This window comes from Tenrec ecaudatus, chromosome 10 (assembly GCF_050624435.1).
Source record: "Tenrec ecaudatus isolate mTenEca1 chromosome 10, mTenEca1.hap1, whole genome shotgun sequence".
In the NCBI taxonomy this organism is placed as follows: Eukaryota; Metazoa; Chordata; class Mammalia; order Afrosoricida; family Tenrecidae; genus Tenrec; species Tenrec ecaudatus.
In genome coordinates, this window is record NC_134539.1 from 19,102,249 (window position 1) to 19,123,507 (window position 21,259).

At 39.8% G+C, this 21,259-nt stretch overlaps 1 protein-coding gene across 2 annotated transcripts in view; it reads left to right on the forward strand.

The window, feature by feature from the left end:
* Window positions 1-21,259, forward strand: part of DENND4C (DENN domain containing 4C) — a 109,582-nt gene that overhangs the window by 24,423 nt on the left and 63,900 nt on the right. For both annotated transcript variants that reach the window (XM_075559979.1, XM_075559980.1), the window contains exons 2-8: window positions 7,054-7,186; window positions 7,835-8,153; window positions 12,288-12,540; window positions 13,431-13,500; window positions 15,170-15,339; window positions 19,556-19,794; window positions 21,104-21,170. In XM_075559979.1, the coding sequence (XP_075416094.1) occupies window positions 7,849-8,153; window positions 12,288-12,540; window positions 13,431-13,500; window positions 15,170-15,339; window positions 19,556-19,794; window positions 21,104-21,170 (1,104 nt within the window). In that variant the 5' untranslated portion in view covers window positions 7,054-7,186; window positions 7,835-7,848. The remainder of the gene's footprint in view (window positions 1-7,053; window positions 7,187-7,834; window positions 8,154-12,287; window positions 12,541-13,430; window positions 13,501-15,169; window positions 15,340-19,555; window positions 19,795-21,103; window positions 21,171-21,259) is intronic.

Sequence of the window (21,259 nt, forward strand, 5' to 3'; positions counted from 1 at the left end):
CCTTTGAGCCGGCTCTCAGACACTTGTCAGGTGCTACTTAACCTCCACCATGACTTCGTGCTTGGTGAAAAGAGTTTAAGAGTGATCAGTCAACTTTTTTAAAAAAGGGAAATCTCCAGGTAAAAATTTAACATTAATAATCCTTGTATCTCTGCGTATGTGTAAGAGTCAGGGAAGAGCAGTGCTTCTCAGCTTTTGACGTCATCGTTTAGCAGGTTTCACATTCGACTTTTCTAACTTTATGAAGTTGAGTCATCAAAATGGGGAGTTTTCAGATGTGCGGTTATGCTTCTTATTCTTGAGTTGAAAACAGTGTTACTTTATTACTTTCTTATCTCCACTCCCTTCATCCCTCCTCACCTTTTATTATTTTTCTCTTTACTTTTATGAAAATCTCAAAGGACAGTGTGTTAGTCAGGGTTGACTAGAGAAACAATTTCAGGGAGACACTCGTGTTTAAGAGAGAACTTTATATCAAAGAGCAATTGTACATTAAGAAAACATTCCAGCCCAGTCCAGATCAAGTCCGTAAGTCCAATATTACCCCATATGTCGATACTAGTCAATGAATTCCTATTTAGACTCACGCAGCCATGCAATGATGCCGAATGCAGGAAGATCACAGGCCAGTGGGTAAAAAGCCAGTGGTGGTGAAAGCATCTCAGCACTGCCGTGGGTCTCCTGTGGTTCTCCTCCAGCTCCAGGGCTCTGGCTCTATCAGCGTAGCTCCATGTGGCTTGTCAACAGGAATGTCTTTCAGGGAGTGTCTGTGTCCCACCTCCAGTGAGCTATTTATGTCCTTCTTGCCTCCAAATGAGGTCATCAAGCTGTGACCTGATTGACAGGCTAGACTCCACCCCTTCGTAAGTTGACAGGAGATTATGTAACTGCCACAGACAGGGTCTTTTTAAAAAATAACTTTAGGTAAAAAAATAAAACCAAAAAACCTTTAGAAAAACTGTAAGGACACAATGAGCTCCTGTTACACTCTCTACTCAGATTTACCATTTTTGACATGGTGCCACATTTCCTTTTATGTGTGTGTATGTGCACATACTGAAATTGAACCACTGAAGATAAGGAAGGGAACAGTAACACTAGTGAGGTACACATACCTTGGAATAATCAACCATTTAGGAGCAAAAGGGCAGCACTGACTCAGGCCAAAGTTCCAAAGGGTTAGGAAAAGAATGAAAGCAGGAAGGGCATGAATTAGCTGTGTTACATTGAGGGGACTGCCGTGAATGAGATGAAAGCAGGACGTGTAGGAATTATTAAATGTTCCGCTTTGTAAGCCTCCACCCTAATTCACAGTGAAACGTTTATGAAATGAAAATAAAGAGGAAGTTCTGTGTGTATTTCTAGAGACGCTTTCATTGTTGCATATAATAAATACAGTGATCAAAGTTAAGAAAATAAGCATGTTACGAAATTAGGCATATTTATATATATTAAGACAAACAAAACAAATTTACTGTCATTGATTCTCATAGCGACCCTCTGAGATTAATGTATAGTCCATATTTAAATATTGCCAATATTATACCTTGCATCAGTTTTTTGGTTATTGTTCCTGACCCACTACAGGATTTATTGTATATAGTTTTTATCTGGTAGATTCCTTGAATTTTCTCCGTAGACACGTCTGCAGGTCAGGAACAGTTTCATTTCTTTCCGTGTGTCTTTTCTTAGCATTTCCATCCTTCTCTTTCTTTGGATTTGTTTTATTTTCCTAGTTCCTTATTTTACTGATTTGAGAACTTGCTTTTTTCCTGCTTATTACTTAAAATTTTCTTTCCAGCTCTGCTTTTGTTGCATTCTTTTTGCTGAGTTAAAAATATTTTGTGATTTCCATAGACTTCCTTTTGAAGCATGAATTGTTTGGAAGTAGTTTCCATTGCTGTCTCTTTATAGAGATTTTCCTTTCTTCTTGTCACTCAGTCTGATGTTCAGATTTTAATCTCTTTGTGTCTGGAACCTGTCCCTCAGACTTTCTCCTCCCTCCCCCCCCGCCCTTGATGTCCGTATACCATCCATGGTTAACATCTTATATTACCTTGGCACAGTTGTTAAAACTAAGGAGTCAGCGTAGATTTGTTGCTGTTAACTAATTTTGATTTAATCACTTTTTATATGTATGTGCTTTTCTGTTCAAGGATCCTATTGAATCCAAGTTATTAAATTGCATTTCTGTGTATGCTTGTTAGAACCATGAGTTCACATAGTGACCTTTGGTTCCAGTCCATCATCATACGGATGCTCACTTGTCTTATCCATGCCATGTAACCAATGTAGCAAGAACTCTGCCTTCCAACAACTGCTCAGTCATGAAGTATCTACAGAATACTTTCAGACTTCCAACAATTGCTCAGTCATGAAGTATATAAAAAATACTTTTGGAAGTACTTATCATAAGGTAGGTGGTTCAGACCCACTGGCTGCTCCTCAGGAGCAAGTTGAGACTCTCTGTTCCCTTAGAGATCTACATCCTTGAAAACCCTATATAGAGTCATTATAAGTTGGAATTGATGGCAGTAGATTTCTTTTTCTTTTTTTAAACATTTCATTAGGAGCTCATACAACTCTTACCACAACCCATACATATACATACATCAATTGTATAAAGCACATTCGGTACATCTGCCCTAATCATTTTCTTTTCTTTTTTTACATTTTATTAGGGGCTCATACAACTCTTATCAGGATTTCTTTTTCATACCCACACCACTACCAAAAATAAGTCTTCCAAGTAAAACTCAAGATTTCTTTTAAGTACTTTTATCATTTTGCTGAACGAGCCCTTTCAAAATAAGGAGTCGTGAAGGCTCAGCAGTTAGACACTTGACGGCTAACCAGAAGGTTTTTGGTTTGAAGCCGTCCATTGGTTCTGCAGGAGAAAGACTTGGTGATCTACTTCCCCAAAGGTCACAGTTGTGAAGACCCTGCGGTGTCTTCCATTGACTGTCTGTCACATGGGGCTCATGTGAGTCAGGATTGAGAGGTGAAATCCACCACTACCAACATCGTCCCACGTATCCTGTACTGGAAGGTACTTGGATTACTTCTGTTTTCATTCCCCTCTGTGCATTTATGCTATCCATTGGACACTCAGCTTCACTGGATTGTAGAGCTGTAACAGTGAAACCAGGCACTTAGAGACTGTTCCCTTCTCGTCTTTTAACCTTTGATGTGACTATTGCCTTGCTTACTCTTTTATATTTGGATTTTCTGCTCTTAAGAATTTTAGCTGCCAGCTTGGAGGTTTACATAAAAATTCGGATTTCTGGCTTCTCTTAAAAAAAAAAAAAGATGTCCTGGCGCTGTCCAGTCCGGTTGGCAGCAGTTTACTGGAGCGCGCTGACAAGCTGAGCTGTGCTCTAGTTCCCACGGCTCAAACCCGGCCGAGCCCCTTGAGGCATCAGTGACCTTTCTTTACAGGACTTTCTGTGGCAGGTGCAACAGCAGAGAATTACACTTCATTGTATTGAGGGAGAGATTGATTTTATCTGAAATCACTGACTTTCTCAGTTCTGTGGTTCCATGATGCAGCCAGCACAGCTGACATGGATAAAGCTTTGTAATAGGAGTCACAAAACCTCAAACATAAATTGCTCATGTGTAGCAAACAATTCTGATAAAACTGTTTAACGTTTAAACAAAGTCACCATTCCTTTAGTGTGGTTTGGAACACCAAGGGCCAGAGATATATTTGAAGCTTTTAGGGAACTTTTGTTTTTTAAATATTGAGAACGATTGTGTAAACATTAAAATCGATATACACAGTGTCCTATTGAAACTAATAGCACTTTTTAAAAGTATCTCATTCTAAACAGTAAGGTGGCTTGAAATGATTCTGGAAGAATATTTCATCCATCATTTAAAAATACAATTTATTTAAAGTAGATAAGTTATTTAAACTACATCTCCAAGTTTTGTAAATATGTTGCGTTTTTCTTCAGAAGTCTAAGTACGGTCTTGTTTTTGTCCAGGATAAAGAAGATGGCTTTTATAATGATATTTGGTCCATCGATCAGGAGGACAGACATGTTGTTACTGTGTGTCATGGAGTTAATTCTGACTCATAGCTACCCTCCTGGATAGGGAAGAACTGCCCCATAGGGTTTCCAAGCCTGTAATCTTTACTGAAGTCATCATCTTTCTGTCATGCAGCAGCTCTTGGATTTGAAACTCCAACCTTTAGCTTCTTAGCTGAGTGCTTAACTATTGTGCCACCCGGGCTTCTCCTCCTCAGGAGGAGGGCACAATAATGCTACCTATGTGTTAACAGCAGAATTTGGAACCTACTAACAGTTTCCAAATACATGAAAGAAACAAAAAACCCACAGAGACCTCAGGATTATAACCAGAGATTTAAATGCCACCCTTGAATGTGATATAGATTTAGAGTAGAGGACCAGTGAAAAGAGGAAGGCCCTCAAGGCAAGGGGTTGCGTTAGTGGGAACAACATGAGCAATAATGGAGCAGGATCACTGGATGCAAGCAAAACAATGGACTGAGTTGAAACGGGTTTGGTTGCATCTAACAGCGATGACTGTTGCTGAGTGTCCCTCACTCTGCTTGCTGGCTGCTTATCTTTGATGAGGGGAGGGGGCTATTTAGGTTCTTGGCCCATTTTACAATTAAGTGGTTCAGCTTTTGTTGTTGAGTTGTAGGAGTTCTTTATATATTCTGGATTTTTAACCCTTACCATGTATGATTTGCAAGTATTTTCTCCCACATTGTAGATTGCCTTTTTACTTTTTGGATGGCCTACTGATATATAAACTTTTAAACTTTTTATAGAGTTCAGTTAATCTGTCCCTCCCGCCCCACTTTCATTGCATGTGCTTATATCTAAGAATTCACCACTGAATCTAAGGGTCTGAAATTTTATCCCTATGTTTTTCTCTAAGAGTTTCATGGTTTTATCTTCTTATTTGTAGGTTTTTGATTCATTTTGAGTAAATATTTGGATATGATTCATCTTCATTGTTTTGCATGTGGAAATCCAGTTGTTCCAGCATTATTGTTAAAGAGACTAGTCTCTTTCTGACGAATAATCTTGAAACTCTTGTTGACAATCAAACATGCACATACAGATTTATTTCTAGATCCTTAACTTGATTCCATTGGTCCACATGTCTGTTTTTATTGTAGCAGGACACTGTTTTGATTACTGCAGCTGTCGTGTGGATGTATGAGCCGGCCCTCTTCGGATTTGCCTGTTTTTCAAAACTGCTGTAGCTATTTGGATCCCCTTACAATTACGTACATATTTGAGGTTCTCTTTTTCATTATTAAAAGAAAAATTGGGGTTTTGTTAATTTTATTAGGTCTCTAAGTCACTTTGGGTAGTATCGACACTTTTAAGTGTTTCAGGCACTGTGTACACAGGATGTCTTTCCATGTATTTAGGTCATCTTTTAATTTCTTTCAATAGTGTTTTGTAGTTGTTAGTGTATAAGTCTTACCTCCCTGATTATATATATTACTATGTATTTTATTCTTTTATATACTATTATCAATGTAATGTTCTCTTAGATTCCTTTTGGATTTTTCTTTGTGTTATATAGAAACAGTGATTTTTGTGTTTGATTAAAAACATTCTTTTAAGCATACAATACATAGAAATGTTTAAAATTTCTTTTAGAGACATGATGTGACTTACCCAAAATTGTGTTTAGAGATTATAGAAGTTATTATTAGGATTTGGACATTCATGTTCTCTACGTTTCTATAGTGTCGTACCTGTCTTAAAATGCATATTTTTATGCATTGTATTATCTTTGTTTGTTGTGTTCTTGTGTTCTCTCTAGTATTTCTGAAGGAGCTTTAAAAATTTATGGACAAAGGAATCAAAAGATAATGGAATCTATTCAGAACTTAAAAATATTATTTTAATTTATTTTTATCATTTTATTGGGGGCTCTTACAACTCTTCTCACAGTCCATCCATCCATCCATTGTGTCAAGCACATTTGTACATTTGTTACCATCATCATTTTAAAAACATTTTGTTTCTACTTGAGCCCTTGGTATCAGCTCCTCATGTTTACCCTCCCTCCTGGGTTTGTAAGGTAGAACTTGGGGTCATGATAGTGGGGGGAAGAAGCATTAAATAACTAGAGGAGCGTTGCATGTTTCTTTAGTGCTATACTGCATCCTGGCTGGCTTGTCTCTTCCTTGTGACCCTTCTGTAAGGGATGTCCAATTGTCTACAGATGGGCTTTGGGACGCCACTCTGCATTCCCCCTCATTCACAATGATATGACTTTGTTCTGGGTCTTTGATGTCTGTACCTGATCCCATCAACACCTCATGATCACAAACAGGGTGGTGTGCTTCTTATGTGGACTTTGTTGCTTCTCAGCTAAATGGCCACTTGTTTATCTTCAAGCCTTTAAGACCCCAGGCGTTACATCTTTTGATAGCCAGGCACCATCAGCTTTCTTCATCACATTTGCGTATGCACCCATTTTGTCTTCAGCGATGGTCTCGGGAAGGTGAGCATCAAGGAATGCCAGTTTATTAGAACAAAGTGTTCTTGTGTTGAGGGAGTACTTGAGTAGAGGCCCAATGTCTGTCTTCTACCTTAATACTAAACCTATAAATATATTACATAGATCTATTTCCCTATTGTTACATATAAATATATTTATAGATGTACATGCCTGTATTTAAACCTCTATAAATGCCCTTTGCCTCCTAGTTCTTTCTTCTGTTGTATTCAGGAACTTTTCAAACCCCCTTCACATACATGAACTATTTAGTAGTTCCTAAATTAACTTGTATTGTGTAAACTATTTTATCAGAGACAAGATTCCTAATTGTTGAGAGGCTGGCTTAGTTAATTTTATTATTCATTTCCTTAATTTTTCTGAGTGAGACCTCTACTAATTATTCAATTTGATTGCTCTATTATGACGTTTAACTCTAGGGATTCTTCTGTAGCTTGAAAGAATGTTGTTTAAAATGATAAGATGATCATTCATGCAATTTGCTCCGTGGAATGCAGCGTAGCTCCTTTCTGAGAGCTTGATTGTTTTTAACAGAGCCTTACGTACCTCAGAGGAGCCCTGGGTCCTTCCAGAGGATTAGAGGCTGGAAACGTCTACTTCTTGGAGTGAAAATTGGACAAGAAGTCTGCCTAAGAAGACTTCTCCTACAGACTATAGTCATTTCATTGTAAGTTCACCTGGAAAATGTGGGTCATGAGTTGATCATTGTTAACTTAGAGATGTTTTCATTCTAATGTGTCCACATAAAAGCACTTTGTTTACTTGATGCCTGTGTCAGTCTAGGTAAACTAGGGAAGCAAATCTACAGAAACTCATAACGTATAAAAGAGAGTTTTGTATAAGAGATTTTTATATAAGGGGTAACTGTACATTAAGAAAGCATTCCAACCCAGTGCTGTCCAACATTAGCCCATATGTCCAACACCAATCTACAAAGTCCTCCTCAGTCTCATAAAACACATGCAATGATGCTTACTGTAGGAGGAAAGCCGAATCAGTGAGCATGTAAACATCTCAGCGCTGGCAGGGCTCTACATGCGGCTGCTGCAGCACCCAGGGCTGCGTTGGGGTAGGTCCATGTGGCCTCTCCTCAGGGATGTCTTGCAGGAAGTGAGCTTGGCCAGCTGAAGAAGGGAACTGGCTAAGGCAGCTGCACCCTGGTCTGACCATCAGAAAGCAAGAAACCCAAGAAATAGAAAGGCGAGGTTCACTGAGCCATCTATCTCTCTGCCCTCCAGTTAATCCCACATGTGTTTATTGGCCAGGTTGGCACACTCACTCTGAACTCTCTCCATGCCCTCTTTTCCTCTCCTAGGAGCAGTAGTAGCCATGCTAGAAGATAAAGGGCCCAGAGTGACAGACTACTTTGTTGTAGCAGGCCTCACAGACACATCAACACTTTTGGATCAAGAAATTAATCGTTTAGATACCAAGTCCACCGGACCCAAAGCTCCAATTACAGACATTGCTGTTATTAACACATCAGCTGGGGAGAAAGTTCCTGAAGGCTACACCTGTGTCGAAGCCACGCCGTCAGCTCTCCAAGCAAACCTGAACTACGGGAGTCTGAAAAGCCCAGAGCTTTTCCTCTGTTACAAGAGGGGGAGAGAGAAGCCACCTCTGATAGACATCGGGTATGGCCACTTCTTTTCTCTTGCGGTAGGGAAGGAAGGGAAGGAAAGCTATTTGGGCAGAGAAATTTTAAACGGTTGAAATTTTAGTATTATTTGTTACTTAAAGATCAAATATAAGCTACAGTAAGACATTCATGTTTCTTGTACTTTGAATCCTTGACTCATTTCCCTTCAAAAGAATATTGAGACAAAGATCTTAGCACTTAAAAGGTCATTCCATATTTTTGGTAGTACTTGACAGATAAAGTTATTAATTTACCATAGGATCATTAGAAGCCTTAATAAGAGCCTTGATAAGAGAATGAAAAGAAAGGTTGTAGTTACAGAATGAAGCCATCTTGTGAGGAACCTCGGAAATCAACACGCACCATGAATTGAAAGTAGTCGGGAATGAGGAGACAGTGACGACTTTTAAGCAAGGAAATAATATGATTGAAACATTTTGTCTGACCAGTGAAGTGAACTAGAGGTTGATAAGAAAGAAATCTTGATTTTCTATATTCCTGCCTTTCTCCCAACTTTGTGGACTATTTTTAAGTATTAAAGTAAGACATTTAAGTAGTTTACTAAGTCAATTTATTCTTCATGACTCTCTCTCTCTTTTAAGCATGAGGGAAGAAATTTATTGGAGCCCATACGGTGAACCGTAGGGGGCCCAGCATAGCTACTGTGTAGGCATGCCCAGCAAAAGGTCACACCATTCACTGTGCCCCCAAATCCCAGAGGGACTCCCCTTGAGCCGAGCCCCCAAACCTCAGGACTGGCTGGGGGTGGGGACGTCTTCAGACTCTTAATGACATGTAACTGTTACGTGCTTTCAAGTTGAGTTCGACGCCTGGCTTCTGTAAATGACCGTAGAACTGCCAGATAGAGTTTTAGGCCGTGTGCTTTCAGGGACCGATCACCTGGGCTTTCTGTGGAGCTGCTGGTGGGTGCAGACAGTTAAACTTTGGGTTACAGCTGAAGCTTTGAACCGCCAGGGTTCTCCTGATGGCACTGATCAGAAATGCCAACCTGCTGCCCTCTGGTTGCTTCTGCATGACGGTTGATGTCGATCCTACAGGACAGAGAACTGCCCTGGAGTGTTTCCAAGGCTGCAGTCTTTACAGAGGCAGAGGATCCGATCTTTCTCCACAGAGTGCCTCATGGGTTTGAACTGCTGACCTCTTGGTTAGCACCCAGTTGCTTAACCACCATACCGCCAGGGCTCCTTAGCCCTTTGCTAGGAGTCCCTATCCTGCCTCTCTCCAGCTCTGAATCTAGCTTCCTGAGGGCAATCACTTCTTCAAAGACTTTCTTCTGCTTCTAGCAGCGTGACATATGGTAATCTGAGGGGACTTCAAAAACTGGAAATGGAATTTAAAGATAATGATTTTTTTCCATGAACCTTTTGAAGCCCCCCCCCCCCCAATATGCTCAATTGATCTGTGCTGCTTTATTTGTAAATAGATAATTTAAAAACCCATCATTTTATTGGGGGCTCGTACAACTCTTATTACAATCCATACGTAAAATAGGTAATTGTATCTACTTTATAGCATTTCTGTCCATGAATCATTACATGTAAAATGTGTAGAATTTGGATTAAATTAAAATAGTAAATTAAGCACTAGCTAATATTTTATTTACGTTCCTATTTTTAAGTATGTGCTCTGAGAAGTAGGCCTCGTGGTTAAACATTGGTCTGCTGACCCCGTCCGTGGTCAGCAATTGAAACCACCAGCTGCCCTGGGAGCAAAGGGCTTTCTCTTTGTGTAAAGAGTTAGAGTCTTGGAAGCTCGTAGGGGCAGTTCTACCCTGTTCTGCAAGGTTACTCCAACTTGGGATGCGCTCGATGGCGGTGAGTTTGCGTTTGAGAAGGTAGGACTTCATTTTCTTTTTATCCACTCATCTTCAGTCTGCGCTCCTCCACATCTCACCGACATGGAGTCGGTGCCAACTGTAGGACAGGGTTGAACTGCCCCTGTGCGTTTCTGAGAGTGTATCTCTCTATGGGAGTAGAAAGCCTTAGCTGGTTATCTTGAACGGCTGACCTTGTGGTTAGCAGCTCCATGCATAACCAATGCTACCAGGGCTCCTTTGGTCGAATATAGTTATGGCTAAGGTTTGGGTTAAATCTATATTATTACTTATATAATTATGACTAGATATATTCAGAGCTGAATCGTGTAATGTACCTTGATTTTAGTTCCTTATTATCTTGCTTTACTTTGAGCTCATACTTGCTTTCTGATACTGAATTTTTGTATTTTCTGTTTTGTCCTGAAGATATCCTAAAGTTCAGTTAGCTTGTATTGCCTTAGAATACACTACGGCATATCAAATGATCTGTTATTCTCTGTGAAGATCTCTCTCCTCCGGTCCCTTTTGACGTCAGGTCTCCTGTCATCTTTCTCCTGCCGAGCTCACTGGTGGGCGGGAGTTGCTTACAGTGCATTCGGCAGCCCAGCAGGCAGCCTGCGAGCCACCAGGGCTCCTCCTCGAACAGTGATAGCAATAGTAAGAGGCACTACGACTTTCGTCGGACTCAGCATGTCTTAGGTCTTTACATGTCAGCACAAAATATCTGCAAAACTGTCTGCTAAGGTCAGGACATTGTATAGATGAGGTAAATGGGGCAAAAAGGTGATACACCAGTGATGGCAACACTGTTCACTGTGTGTTCTTTAACTCCTTTGCCTGAATGTCATTCTGAGATATCATCCTGAATGTCATTTCTGAGATATGTTAGAAATAGATCAGGATAAAATGGAAATAGGTATAGTTTATGTATAATGAATGTTTTGATTATATAATTGTGTTTGACTGAACAATCAGCCATAATTCTTCTGTCTACTTCCTGTGGGTTTCTGAGCTAGGGCAACTGCAAGTGGTCAGTTAAAAAAACAAACGTCGGTGAGTTCTACTAAGGCACGTTTTATTTTCGACAGGCTACTTACTCTCTTAGATCTTTTACATCTCATTGTTAATGTTTTGTTGTTAAAGTTGTCTTAATTTCTCTGTAGTGTATTGAGCAGTTTGCGCGCTCTCCCTTGTTTTCTTTACTTTTTTGCTTTTGAAAAATCATTTAATGCCTGTTCAGCAGTTCTCAACCTGTGGGTCATGACCCCTTTGGGGGTCGAACAACCCTTTCATAGGGGTCGCCCGATTCATTTGTTTTCTTATATTGTATCTTCTTTATGTAGTATAACACCTTTACGTTAGTCACATGCTAGATTTTTAAACTAAAATTTAAGTAGTTATAACTAAGGCTGTTCTGAGACATAAAGTGGTTACTTTTTATTTTTAATATTTTTTAGAAGCGTCCCTTTTTCTGATAAATTTGAAAATATTTTACTATGGAAAACATTAAAAAAATTATGCAGAGTTGTATTAATGGTCTGCTGACCTCTGTAACCATCATAAAGCTTCAACAATTATTAACTATTCAGCCTGTTCTTTGATTTTGCCTATGCTCTGTGCATTAACTTATTTCAAAGCAAATAAACATGTTACTCATAGTCTTCAGGATGTATTTCCAAAAGGTAAGGGCTCTCGTTAACATAGCCATTTTATCATACTTTAAAATTAAAGCTATTAATTTCTTAATAACAGATTAAAGATAATATAGCATTATCCCCAGGTATCATATGCTCATATTTTCCCAATTGTCTCAGGACTTTTTAAAAAGCCATCCAGTTGGTTACTGGTTATTTAGATAATGTATTTTAAGATATTTTGATGCACATATTAAATTTTATTTCAACGGTGCGACATATTTCTCAGTCATGGGATTTTTGGAGATAAAATTTTGATGGCGTCATGGAAGGCATATTTGCAAAAACACCTGAATACTTGATGAAGTCGTGAGGATTTTTTTTTCCTCACCAGCTTCCTATAAAGAAGAACAAAAAATTTCAAGTGTTGTGTTTTATTTATACTTTTTACAATTATGGTACATTCTCGCATTTGAAAAAGTTGTTGAAAATTTATAATACACAAAGTAATAATTTCAGTCTTGGTGTATAATTAACATGTGGAAGGAAGACAAATAGGAGAGATCAAAAGAGTGTTTTTAAAAGGCGTAAGCCAGCATTAATCTGAAATGATTTGCCTATCTCTGTGTTATATATTTTCTTCCTCCCTGACATGCAGAGTTCTATATGAAGGGAAAGAGAGGCTTATTCCAGGATGCGAAGTGATCCAAGCCACACCCTATGGTCGCTGTGCCAATGTCAACAATAGTTCAGCTACTTCACAGAGAATCTTTATCACGTACCGAAGGGCTTCTCGGAGTCGGCCCCAGAATTCTTTGGCTGTAACCGATATATGCGTTATTGTAACCAGCAAAGGAGAGACCCCTCCTCACACGTTCTGCAAAGTTGACAAAAACTTAAATTGTGGAATGGTAAGAATAAAATTGCTTTATTTTCACCTTTACATGAAAATACACAGACACATTTATAAATATATATTATGGGATTTGGGTGTAGAATTTATTAGTTTCTAGTTTTATGTTTCATGACTTTTTATTATTTATACCTATCGCTTATGATTCATAAACTGTAAATCCTTAGCTATCTGATGAGTTAGAATAATTTTATTTAAAAAAGGGATACTTTTTAAGCTCAGAATATTTTTGTTACTATGTTCTCTAATGTTGCCTGTGTTGTATTACATGGAGGTTTATTAGTCTTGAGGTTTCAGTGGTGTTTTTTAAGGCCAACTGCAAGGTTAGTTGGTGGGGGATTTCTGCACATATTTTGGTTTTATTTTAAAATGGACTTTCTGCATACACATTTTTTAAAAGGACTAATGAGAAGAAAACCTAAAATGCCCATTTTATTTCTAGGGTTTTAATAATGAATTTTAATAATCTTGTCAGGTTTATTTATGATATCTTGAGGTCAAAATACTATTAGCCTCAATGTCGTGTGTGGCAAGGGAGACAAGAGTAGCCCGCGGTGGTGAGGACTTGGTTGCAGCCCTGTGGTCCCAGCCCCCCTCGTTGGGGCTCCAGGGGTCAGGCCACCTGGTGCTGGCTCTCCAACAGGGATTCATCCTCTTAAGTGACTTCAGGAAATGCTCTCACAAACTATAGTCCAACTTTTTGAAGCACCATAGCTGTATTTCTTTTCTCACAAATGTTCTTCAGGCTTTTCTGTAGTTTATACTGCAGAGTCTGTTCTGTAAAATGTGCATTAAATGGACTTCCCTTTAGAAAACATTCAGTGAACTACATTTCTTTTTGCTCCCTTTCCCCCCTTTCTCTTTTTAAACCTGATTTGTATTTTACAGTGGGGCTCCAATGTGTATCTGTGTTATAAGAAGTCTGTGCCTGCCTCTAACGCAATAGCATATAAAGCCGGTGAGTGCATTTTAAAAAGAGTGTCGTTCTGGGACATATTAGAGGAAACAGACTATGCTATTTATTATACAGTTGGAGGGAGTAATCTATCCGTAGTACTGGCATAGCTTTTAGGATATGAAAGCATGAATTTTATAAATATATTAAATCCTGCAAGATGTACTAGTATGACCCTACACACACAAGCACATGCTGTTTGGTTAACTTTTATTGAAGCAAGCCTAAGTGGAATATGCAGTCAGGCTCGGTGTGCACTAGTAGACTTAACAAGCCAATGGAGAAAGTGCTTCCTCTGAGCTCTTGGTGTTTTGGCAATTGCAAAGGTGTCAAACTAGATCTTTACTTCTTCTATTTCCTTCTTTTATCTCTGTGTGTCTGATTTGAAAGCACATGTCACTTGCCATGAAAGGTGGACTTGCTTCCTTTCTCCCATGTTGCAAAGAAGCAGTTATGTGGAGGAGAGGAGGGCCTCTGCGACTTTCCTGCCCCGAAGTGTGTGAGAAATCTGTCGCCACACTCTTACCGCACAGTAAAGTGTCGAGGGCTGTAAAGATCAAAGTGTGACTCCTCCATCCCACTGGTATGGTGGGATGGAAACTGAAAATGCAGGTATGCTCCAGTCGTAAACAGAAGCAATACTGGAATACTGCTGTGTGAAAAGATGCGGTGCGATGACTTCTGATTGTTCCCAGTTCTCTGAAGCAAGGCTTTAATTCAGGAGAGCGAGGCAAAGTCATATCTGGGGAACCTCGACTGTTGTCATAAGGCCATTCCTATTAACGAGTCCAACCAGCGAGTTTATGATATGAAAATAAAGGGGATGATTAGCTAATAAATGATTTTATTGTAGTTTTAAAATGAGAGACGTTAATAATGTAATGTGTTGAATGATGTTACTTTTTAGCTTTTATGAGGGGTGGCTAGAGAGAAGATGCTAATTTTAAAAAGAGCCCCGAAAACAGCTTTGTGAAAATACTCAGTTATGTGCTAGGAGACACACGCATTTAGGATAAAGAGTTTTGGAGATGGAATCTGGCCTCAGATTCTGCCGTCGACGTTAATTGTCTAAGTTAGAAATGGTCTGCATATTGGAAATGTTAGAAGCCGGCTCACTGTGCCATGTCCTGCCTTATTCTCAAGGACTTTGCTATGGGCTTTGCCCGGGGGCCTCTGAGCCATCTGTACACTGCATTCCGTTGCCGAGATCTCTGTCTCGTCCATGCCTCGTGTTGCTGCCTCTGACACTGCTGAGCTCTCAGGATGGACTTTGGGCTGTAGTAACTTCTGTTGCCTTGGCACACTTGTCCCTTCCCAGAGTTTTTTCTGAAGTCTAACCATCCATTGTTGAAATGTCCATACTTTAACCCGGAGGCTTCATAGCATTCTCCCGAAGCGCTGACAGTATGTACAAGAAACTACTTCAGATGGATTGTCCTGTTGAATAAGGTCTTGACCAGTGAATTTCATGTATTTCTGTGTTACCAGCTAGTTAAAAATAAGAATTCATTAAAAAAAAAAATCCTAATATGACGGGAGAAAAATTAAGTTTAAAATCCCACACATAAATAGTTCCATTAAATTTGTTGTTAAAATACCCTCTTAACCTGTATCATATAATTTATGTAAAGTCACATTTTAAAAATTTAGCAACTTCCTTTCTCTCCAAAAGGTTTAATTTTTAGATATCCAGAAGATGACTATGAGTCATTTCCACTCTCAGAATCTGTACCTCTCTTCTGCCTTCCTATGGGAGCTACTATTGAATGCTGGGATCCCCAAACTAAATACCCACTACCAGTCTTTTCCACGTTTGTACTGACAGGCTCCTCTGCCGAAAAGGTATGTTTTTGCCTCTTTTTACCTATTACATAGGTTTTAATTTACTTTTTTTGCCATGTTTTTATTCCACACAATGCTCTGTTTCATTTGTGTGTAGGGTTATTTGGATACAGTAGATTTTGATTTAAATTTTACTTTTATGCCCAAGTTGAGAATTTAACATGAAATTTGGTATTATGAAAATTGATGCTCTCATCCCTAGTAGCTTCTACTGAAGCTAATTGAAGTGTCTCTAGAGAGATACCCTTAACCCCAGACAGGATGAGCTTATGATAACAGAAGACATAGATAGGTATTATAGAAAGAATTAGTGGGTACACGAAAAAGATACATTGGACCTTCAGAGACATTGAAATGGATAGAAAGGCAATATAGACAGTGTTAAAAAAAAAAAGAGCCAGGACCTATGAGCATTATGAAAAACATTTAGGAAAGAATAAGTAATTTTAAAAATGAAAAAGACAAATTAGAAAAGAATCACATGTCTAGAAATGAAAAATTTTCTTTAAAAATTCAGTCAGTGATTTAAGCAGCAGAGAAGGCATTGGTGAAGTAAACAATAAATTACCAAGAATAGGGCACCAAAAACTGTCAAATAATACAGCCCAAACCCCTCCAAAGCCAACCGTTTCAGTTGAGTAATTCCAATTCATAGCAGCCCTGTCTGGACCGAGCGGAAGTGCTCCACAGGCTTTCTGAGGCTGCACATCTTTACAGAATCACACTGACCCATCTTGGTCCCGGGGAGCACCGGGCAGATTCAGATTGCCGACTTTCTAGTTAGCAGCCCAGTGCGTAGGCACACTGCCATCGAGGCTCCTTACAGATCACTGGGGCTCAAGCATCATCAAATTGTCAGAGTGGGAGGCTAGCACAGTTGGGATTGCCAACACAAGGCCAGAATTTCTAAGATGATGTGGCATGAGGAGCCATGGGAAGAAGACCTACTGATACCCAGTCTTGTGCTCATATGCCTGAAGGGAGGCACTGTTAGAAACACCCTTTCCTAGTCCCGATGCTTGTTAGGAATATGCCAGTTTGGGAGGAGAGAAGTACACATGCCATTTTTCAGTTTTGTGCATGTGCTGGCTCTGGCCATCAAGGACGTACATGCTTTCAAACTTCACTCACTAATGATACTTTGCAGCGACGGGGCTCTTGAATTACAGTGTTAGCAAAAGTATAAAAAGATGTGCTGTTTTTGCTAAAATACAGCATCGTGTTTTTCCTATTGAAGATTGGTTTGTCAGTTTCTAAAATATGTTTGACTGTCAAAGGTTAAATTCTATCATGAACAAACCCAGGGACAAGGGAACAAGTGATCCAAAATCAGTGGTGAGGAGTGTGTAAGAGGCCTGGTAGAGATTGATCAAGCACAATGTAACTGAGAGGAATTACTGAAACCCTAATGAAAGCTGAACATGATAGTGGGACAAGAGGAAAGTCAAAGGAAATAGAGGAGAGAGCTAGGAGGCAAAGGGCATTTATAGAGGTCTAAATATAGGCATGTACATATGTAAATATATTTATGTATGAGGATGGGGAAATAGATCTATGTGCCTGTATCTACAGGTGTAGTATTAAGGTAACAGGTGGACATTGGGTCTCCACTCAAGTATTCCCTCAGTGCAAGAACACTTTGTTCTAGTAAACTGGCAGTGCATGATGCTCACCTTCTCAACACAATTGTTGATGACGTAAGCAAATGTGGTGAAGAAAGTTGATGGTGCCTGGCTATCGAAAGATATAGCATCTGGGGTCTTAAAGGCTTGAAGATAAATAAGCGGCTATCTAACTGAGAAGCAACAAAGCCCACATGGAAGAAGCACACCAGCCTGTGTGATCACAAGGTGTCGATAGGATCAGGTATCAGGCATCAAAAAAACCCAGAACAAAAAAAATCATATCATTATGAATTAGGGGGAGTGTGGAGTGGAGACCCAGAGCTCATCTGTTGGCAACTGGACATCCCCTTACAGAAGGGTCTCGGGGAGGAGACGAGCCAGTCAGGGTGCAGCGTAAGCAGCAATGAAACATGCAACTTTCTTTTTTTTTTTTTTAAACGTTTTATTAGGGGCTCATACAACTCTTATCACAGTCCATACATATACATACATCAATTGTATAAAGCACATCCATACATTCCCCGCCCCAATCATTCTCAAAGCATTTGCTCTCCACCTAAGCCCCCTGCATCAGGTCCTCCTTTTTTTTCCCCTCCCTCCCCGCTACCCCCTCCCTCACGTGCTCCTTGCAATTTACACATCATTATTTTGTCATATCTTGCTCTATCCGGAGTCTCCCTTCCCCCCCTTCTCTGCCGTCCCTCTCCCAGGGAGGAGGTCACATGTGGATCCCCGCAATCAGTTCCCCCTTTCCAACCCACTCACCCTACACTCTCCCAGCATTGCCCCTCACACCCCTGGTCCTGGAGGTATCATCCACCCTGGATTCCCTGTGCCTCCAGCCCTCATATGTACCAGTGTACAACCTCTGCCCTATCCGGCCCTGCAAGGTAGAATTCGGATCATGGTAGTTGGGGGGAGGAAGCAGCCAGGATCTGGGGGAAAGCTGTGCTCTTCGTCGGTACTACCTTGCACCCGGACTGACCCATCTCCTCTCCCAAACCCCCCTATGAGGGGATCTCCAGTGGCCGACACTTGGGCCTTGGGTCTCCACTCTGCACTTCCCCCTTCATTCAATGTGGTATATACACACACACACACACACACACATATACACACACACACACACACATATTCTTTTTTTTTTTTTTGCATGATGCCTTATACCTGGTTCCTTTGGCACCTCGTGATCGCACCGGCTGGTGTGATTCTTGAAACATGCAACTTTCCTTTAGTTCTTCAATGTTTCTTTCCCCGCCTCCCCCCACTATCATGATCTCAATTCTGCCTTACAAATCCAGCTAGACCAGAGGATGTACACTGGTGCAGATAGGACCTGGAAACAGGGAATCCAGGACAGATAATCCCTTCAGGAGCAGTGGTGAGAGGGGTGATACCGAGAGTTTGGAGGGAGAGTGGGGTAGAAAGGGGGAGCTGTTTACAAGGATCTATATATAACCCCCTCCCTGGGGGACGTACAACAGAAAAGTGGGTGAAGGGAGACGTCGGACAATGTAAGATATTACAAAATAATAATTTATAAATTATCGAGGGAGTAAGGAGGGAGTGGGAAAATGAGCAGATACCAAGGGCTCAAGAGGAAAGCAAATGTTTTGAGAATGATGAGGGCAACAAATGTACAAATGTGTTTGACACAATGGATGTATGTATGGTTTGTGATGAGTTGTACGAATCCCCAATAAAATGATTAAAACAAAAAAGCTATTATGAAATCACTACTAAAAAATTTTCTATCATGATCTTCCTTGGTAAGAGGAGAAATGAGTAATAGGATGATCAAGAAGAAAATGGCGTCCCCGTAGAGATTGAGTCAACCAGCCCCTCTCCCACCAAACCAGGCTCACAGCCATCGCGTGGGTGCTGACTCAGAGCCACCCTACAGGACAGAGTAGAACTGCCCCACTGAGCTTTCCAGGCTTCACTGCAGCGGGGAGTAGAAAGCCCCATCTTTCTCCCAAGGAGTGGCAGGTTGTTTTCAACTACTGAACTTGTAGTTAGCGGCCGAATGTGTAACCATGGTGCTCCTTGGACTCTCGAGTGTCTATGTACATCTAATTTGCTAAAGCTGTTTTCTAGCTCTTCTATCTGATCAGGATGTTTCGTTGCCAAAGTAAATACTAAGGGCTTCAAAATGTTTATAGAAAAATGAAAAGAATGTAATTTTCCTAGTTGCCCTTGAAAGAGCAGGAACTAAAACTGTGAAAAGGTAACTTTCATTAGAATCCGAAAATTTCAAAAAACTCATAGAATTCCATTTTATAAATTGCTTATCTCAAGTTTAAAAAATTGTTATACAATAATGATTGAGGTAGAAAATTCACAGCATCGTTAAGGATGGAAGCCAATTACAAAAGGAGGGGACCTTGCTTACGACCTATGCTGAAATGTGTGTCTCGGTGGAAAAAATGCAGGATTTGCATCAAGACCTGAATAACTCTAGAATTGTCATTTTGTTTTCTCTTTGTCATGTGCACCCTGAGCAGATGTGTCTTGCGTAGTAAGAGAGCTTAACTTTCGAGAGCAGGCAAGCCCGCCCCAGCTCTGTAACTTGAGTTCTTTGGTTTTGTTAGGTGTATGGTGCAGCCATCCAGTTCTATGAACCTTACTCTCGGGAGCTTCTCGCAGAGAAACAGCTGATGCAACTGGGCCTGTTGACACCTGTGGAGAGAAAAGTGGTCTCCAAATCCATCAATTCAAATAAATGCATTTGTTTACTCTCACACTGGCCCTTTTTTGAAGCCTTTAAAAAGTTTCTTATGTTTATCTACAAACTTTCTGTGTCTGGACCACATCCTCTTCCCATTGAAAAGTATGTATAATGATGAAAGAGATGTCTGGTGGAGAGAAATGATGTATAAATATACATTTCACTGTTGACTGAACTTTTGGCATTGGCAGCACAGTTGAAAGGGAAGAGTCATTGCTCGCTTTTTACTAGCTTTCCCTTCCTCCGGAGGCCTTGACGGGGAACTTAAAAATTGACGAGTGGGGAGGAGAACGGTCACAAGTAATCTTTTGAGAACTCAGCCCAGGAGGGAACTCGACTATTGTGTGTGCTCCCCTTCCTGTTCTTTAGCTAATAACCGAGAGGAAAATAGGTCTGTGGCTTTAGCATTAACAGAATCTGCGTGTTTTCCCCTTGGTTGATCATTCCCTGTGCCATCGGGCATCTTTAATAATCACCAAAATACATATATGGAGCCACTTTTCTCTTTTGAGCCGCATGTTTTCAGCTTTCTTGTGGCTCAGTGGTTCTTGTTTACGGACCCTGCGAGCAAATCCAATAGGCATCATGGGCTTTAAGGAATATAATGGTTGTAATCACAGATTTTTCTAGAATATATACAAGTTTTACATTATAGAATGCCATAAAAAACCCAGTAGCCTAGTGGATAAGATGGGAGTAATTATCTGAATGAGTTGAAATCATGTTCTTTAAAAATAGTAAAGTGTGAGTAGACAGATGTTACTACTTGCCATGCCTATTTAGTGTCAACTCTTATGTTGTATTCCTGAAATTGCAGTTTAGTGACTTTTATTTTATGTATAGATTTATCTTTTAGCTGAAGTGAAATTTAACATTAAAGAATTAGGTTCTGTGATTGTTTTGTGAAAATGAAAATCAATATTCACCTCTTCGCTGTTGGAATAACACTGTATTTTACTGCCTCATAAGAAGAGCTCCATAAAGTCCAGAGAAAGCTAACAGACAGTTTTCTAAGAGCAGAAATAGAGAAGGTGAATGGTCTGAGTAGAAGTTACAAACGTAGATTTGGGGATAAATACTATTCATAGTATTAATTCCTGTGCTTCCCTTTACTGGTTTTTTTCATGAAAATAGTGGTGTTACTCTTATTTTCCTGGAGAGAATAAGGAATACTAATATAAATTTAATTGTGACTATAGGTGTTTACTCAGGAAGTGCACATTTTAGTTTAGAAATTTAGAGGCATGAATACTGTTTGACATTAATTAAGTCAACTCATTTGTGGAAGATAAGCTTTAGGTAAACAGCTTTGTCAGATTTTGGATGAAAAATAATTGAAAGAATTATTTGCTGTGTTAAAAATCAAATTACTAAATTAAGATTGTGATTTTTATTTCATATTTTTTTCCAGGCACATTTCACATTTTATGCAAAATATTCCTTTTCCTTCACCACAAGGACCAAGAATTCTTGTACAGGTAAACCACGGGGTCTGCCTGGGGAGGGCATTCGCTGTGTATATGGAGTGGATTTTTAGCTCCTTGGGTTTGAGAACATTATACATTCT